The sequence below is a fragment of the Crotalus tigris genome, unplaced genomic scaffold, assembly GCF_016545835.1.
Source record: "Crotalus tigris isolate CLP2741 ecotype Arizona unplaced genomic scaffold, ASM1654583v1 scf7180000021055.717220, whole genome shotgun sequence".
Classification (NCBI taxonomy): Eukaryota; Metazoa; Chordata; class Lepidosauria; order Squamata; family Viperidae; genus Crotalus; species Crotalus tigris.
The window spans coordinates 390,844-395,526 of NW_024098332.1; the positions used below are offsets into that span (position 1 = coordinate 390,844).

Consider the following 4,683-nt stretch of genomic DNA (forward strand, 5'->3'; position numbering starts at 1 on the left):
GATAAAATTAAACTGCTCTGGGACTTCAGAATTCAAACAGACAAGCACCTGCAACATAACACCCCAGACTTAACAATTGTCGATAAGAAAGACAAAAAAGTCTGGATAGTGGACGTGGCAGTGCCTGGAGACAGCAGAATAGATGAGAAAGAACTGGAGAAGATAACAAAATACAAAGACCTACAAATAGAAATAGAAAGACTGGCAAAAGCAAACAAGGGTAGTACCAATAGTCATAGGCTCCTTGGGTGCAATCCCAAAACAGCTGGAGCACCACTTGAACACCATTGGCATTGACAAATTCGCTATTAGTCAATTGCAAAAGGCGGCCTTACTAGGAACTGCTTCCATCCTGTGACGATATCTGTAATACCATCAAACATCCACATCTGCCTATCCCAGGTCCTGGGTAAGGATTCGATAGGTAGACAAAATGCCAAATCCAGTCTGAACATCTGGCTGACTGTGCGATGATCCATAATAATAATAATAAACTAAGAGGATTTTTCAAATAGCCAATATGCCCTTAAAATAAACTCAAGATATTCATAAAGAAGACAATTATCAGTACTATGTAAGATAAAAAACAAAACAATTCATGGAATGTCATATTTAAAGAGCAAATAGAAACTACTGAAGGTAGAAAGGAAGCAAATTTAACTAGTTCAAGACATTCCATCCCCCAAAAAAAGCCTGCTCTGTCTTGAGCAAACAAAAAGATATCTTGCAACTTACCGAATGATTTTTTTAGCCTTTCGCTGAAAAACCTGTCTCAAATTGTATTTTTTTTTTATACTTTCAGTACAAATATCAACTGGCTTTACAAAGCATACCCACTTCATTATTATTTTTATCAGGAAGTATGTGTACTAATGTATAATAATAATAAATATTAAAATGCTATCAAAAATAAAACATTTTGAATCAACAAAACTTTAATGTTGATGTTACTAAAGGAATATTGATTTTAGACTCCTGATCAATGCATATTCAGTAGAGTTTAATTATTGGCTGGTGTCATTGTCATTGGGGAATGTGACATACTTGTTACTAAACTGCTTTTACTAAAGTTTGTTTAAAATATATATTTCTTCATATTTAATCTAAATTAAAGCCCAAGAGATTGATAATCTCCATAGAAATGTTACTGTAGCTAATTCCATTTAACCTCAATTCCAATGCTCACTTTCTTTGGCCAGAAAAAGAAAAGTAATCTTTCCTTCCAGAAATTGTGTCATCTCTCATTTAACTGCTGAACTCATTAAGAAGTAACTTCATTAAAATGTGTCTGTTTATAAGTATTATGCTCAAATTTCATAATGCAGCATTTCTTCAAACTTCAAATCAGCCCTCAACAACCCCAAAAAGATCTTTTTAAGTTTATGAGGTAAGATTTTGAGTTTCCATTTTCAGGGAACTTAATATAGAGTGAATATTTGACATATCATATTAAATACAAGGGGGAAAATGTGGTGAAAGGGGGATATATTTTCTTTTTTTATTTGCTTCACTTTCTTCACTCCATGGAAAGTCTTCCTTCCTTCAAAACAATAAAATTTCATATGCTTTAAACATATCTAAATCAATGGGCTATCAGTTCATTTGACAATTTATTAATGATTGCAAAAAAGAATTACAATAGTTTGTACAGAACATAACAGAATAGATCAGCAGAGAATGGAATGGGTCAGAACAAAACAGAATAGAACAGATAATTAATAATAATAATAATAATAATAATAATAATAATAATAATAATAATAATAATAATAATAATAATAGTGCCTGGAAATAGCAGAATAGAAGAGAAAGAACTGGAGAAGATAACAAAATACAAAGACCTACAAATAGAAATAGAAAGACTGTGGCAAAAGCAAGCAAGGGTAGTACCAATAGTCATAGGCTCCTTGGGTGCAATCCCAAAACAACTGGAGCACCACTTGAACACCATTGGCATTGACAAATTCGCTATTAGTCAATTGCAAAAGGCGGCCTTATTAGGAACTGCTTCCATCCTGCGACGATATCTGTAATACCATCAAACATCCACATCTGCCTATCCCAGGTCCTGGGTAAGGACTCGATAGGTAGACAAAATGCCAAATCCAGTCTGAACATCTGGCTGACTGTGCGATGATCAATAATAATAATAATAATAAAGTTGGAAGGGACCTTGGAGGTCTTCCAATCCAACCCCCTGCTCAGGCAATAAACCCTATACCTTTTCAGACAAGTGGTCATCCAGTCTGTTCTTAAAAACTTTCAGAGTTGAAACATTCAAAACTTCTGGAGGCAGGCTATTCCACTGATTAACTGTCAGGAAATCTCTCCTTAATTCTAGGTTGCTTATATCCTTGATTAATTTCCATTCATTGTTTCTTGTCCTGCCTTCAGGTGCTTTGGAGAATAGCTTGACTCCCTCTTCTTTGTGGCAACCGCTGAGATATTGGAACACTGCTATCATGTCACCCCTTGTCCTTGTTTCATTAAACTAGACAGTCCCAATTCCAGCAACCATTCTTTACATATTTACCCTCCAGTCCTCTGATCATCTTTGTTGCTCTGCTCTGTACTCTTTCTAGAGTCTCAATATCTTTTTTACATCATGGTGACCAAAACTGTATGCAGTATTCCAAGTATGGCCTTACCAAGGCATTATAAAGTGGTATTAATACTTCACGTGATCTTGATTCTATCTGTCTGTTAATGCAGCCTAGAACTGTGTTGGCTTTTTTGACAGTTACAGCACACTGCTGGCTCATATTTAAGTGATTGTCCATTAGGACTCCAAGATCCCTCTCACAGTTACTATTATTGAGCAGGGTACCACCTATACTGTACCTACGCATTTGATTTTTCTTGCCTAAATATAGAACCTTACTTTTTTCGTGATTGAATTTCATTTTGTTACATAGTGCCCAATGTTCAAGTCTGTTGAAATTCTTCTGCATCTTAGCCTATTTTCTGGAATGTTGGCTATTCCTGCCAGCTTGGTGTCGTCTGCAAATTTGATGACTTCCCCATCTATCCCCTCATCTAAATCATTGATGAAGATGTTGAAGAGCACTGGGCCCAAAACAGAGCCCTGGGATACCTCATTGTAACTTCCCTCCAGGTTTATTTGATGAAGTGTGATTAGACACACAAGGAATTTATCTCCAGTGCAGAAGATGTATATAGAAAATGTATCATTAGAAGATGTATCTGTAATGAATTGCATGGAATGCAATATGTATGAAATATATATACATGTGCATACATTTTACACTTTTCCAAACAATTGCTTCTCAGTTCAGTATACATTACTTAAAAAATGCAAATTTTATTAGGGGAAAATGCAAAAGTCTTGAATGTTGTAGTTAATTTATTAAACAATTAAATGAAATATTAATTGATTAATAATAATATTTTATTAAATTTAACCACAGTGTTTCTGGCTTATATCTCTTCTTACATTTTGCAGATGCTGTCGTCTACAGAACCTCAGAACCAGAGCATAAATATGTTTCTTATTTTGGGCTTCCCTAATACGAGGAAAGTAGAAATTGCTCTCTTTTTTGTCTTTCTCACTATGTACCTCCTTACTGTGACTGGTAATATCATCATCATCATAACTGTTAATATAGATAACCATCTTCAAACCCCTATGTACTTCTTTTTGGGAAATTTATCATTATTGGATATAGGGTATACTTCTTCAACTGTCCCTAAATTGCTTTCCATACTTTTGATGAATGTGCACCTAATTTCCTTAGTTGGCTGCCTTTTGCAATCCTACTTTTTCTTCTTCTTTGGGTCAGCTGAATGTTTCCTCCTTTCAGTGATGGCCTATGACCGATACATGGCCATATGCTACCCACTCAGATATCCAATAATCATGAATAGAAGAATATGCATTGTTTTTGTGATTGTTTGCTGGATAAGTGGTTGTGTAGCTCCTTTGGTAGCTGCCATTATGGTAATAAATTTACCATTTTGTGGAACAAACATAATCAATCATTTCTTTTGCGATATTCCACCATTATTAAAACTGGCTTGTACTGATACATCATTGATACAACAGGTTACCTTCTTGCTTTCAGCAATGGTGATTCTGAGTACTTTTCTCTGCACCATTATTTCTTATATTTATATTGGTATAACTATATTGAAAATACCATCTTCACATGGTCGTCACAAGGCTTTCTCCACTTGTGCCTCTCATCTGACTGTTGTTTCATTATATTATGGAACTGTTATTTTTATGTATGTAAGTCCAACCACCCGTTCATCCTTTGACCTGAATAAAGTAATAGCTGTGATATATAGTGTGGTTACTCCAATGCTCAACCCAATGATCTACACATTGAGGAACCAAGATATGAAAACTGCTTTAAAAAGAATGTTTAGAATGCTGATAAATAGGAAAGAATTTGAATTATCTAATTGATTCCATTTGTTGCAAATATTTGTTCTGGAGGAAAATATGCAAGATATAAGATTCCTTCCTTCCTTCCTTCCTCCCTCCCTCCCTTCTTTCCTTCTTTCCTTCCTTCCTTCCTTCCTTCCTTCCTTCCTTCCTTCCTTCCTTCCTTCCTTCCTTCCTTCCTTCCTTCCTTCCTTCCTTCCTTCCCTCTATAATACCATCTGCATTTGAAAATATTTAATTGGATCTTTATTTATCTATCTTTCATTCTTCTCACA

General features: G+C 35.0%; 1 protein-coding gene across 1 annotated transcript; it reads left to right on the forward strand.

Moving 5' to 3' along the window:
• Window positions 1-1,268: 1,268 nt before the first annotated feature.
• Window positions 1,269-4,429, forward strand: LOC120319970 (olfactory receptor 6M1-like). The gene is made up of 2 exons (XM_039369368.1): window positions 1,269-1,387; window positions 3,464-4,429. Exon 2 carries the CDS (start codon window positions 3,464-3,466, stop codon window positions 4,427-4,429), a length of 966 nt encoding a protein of 321 aa, XP_039225302.1. The 5' UTR covers window positions 1,269-1,387.
• Window positions 4,430-4,683: the final 254 nt, after the last annotated feature.

Coding starts and splice junctions, on each gene's coding strand:
- LOC120319970 (XM_039369368.1), top strand. CDS start 3,464: ATGCTGTCGTCTACAGAACCTCAGAACCAGAGCATAAATATGTTTCTT.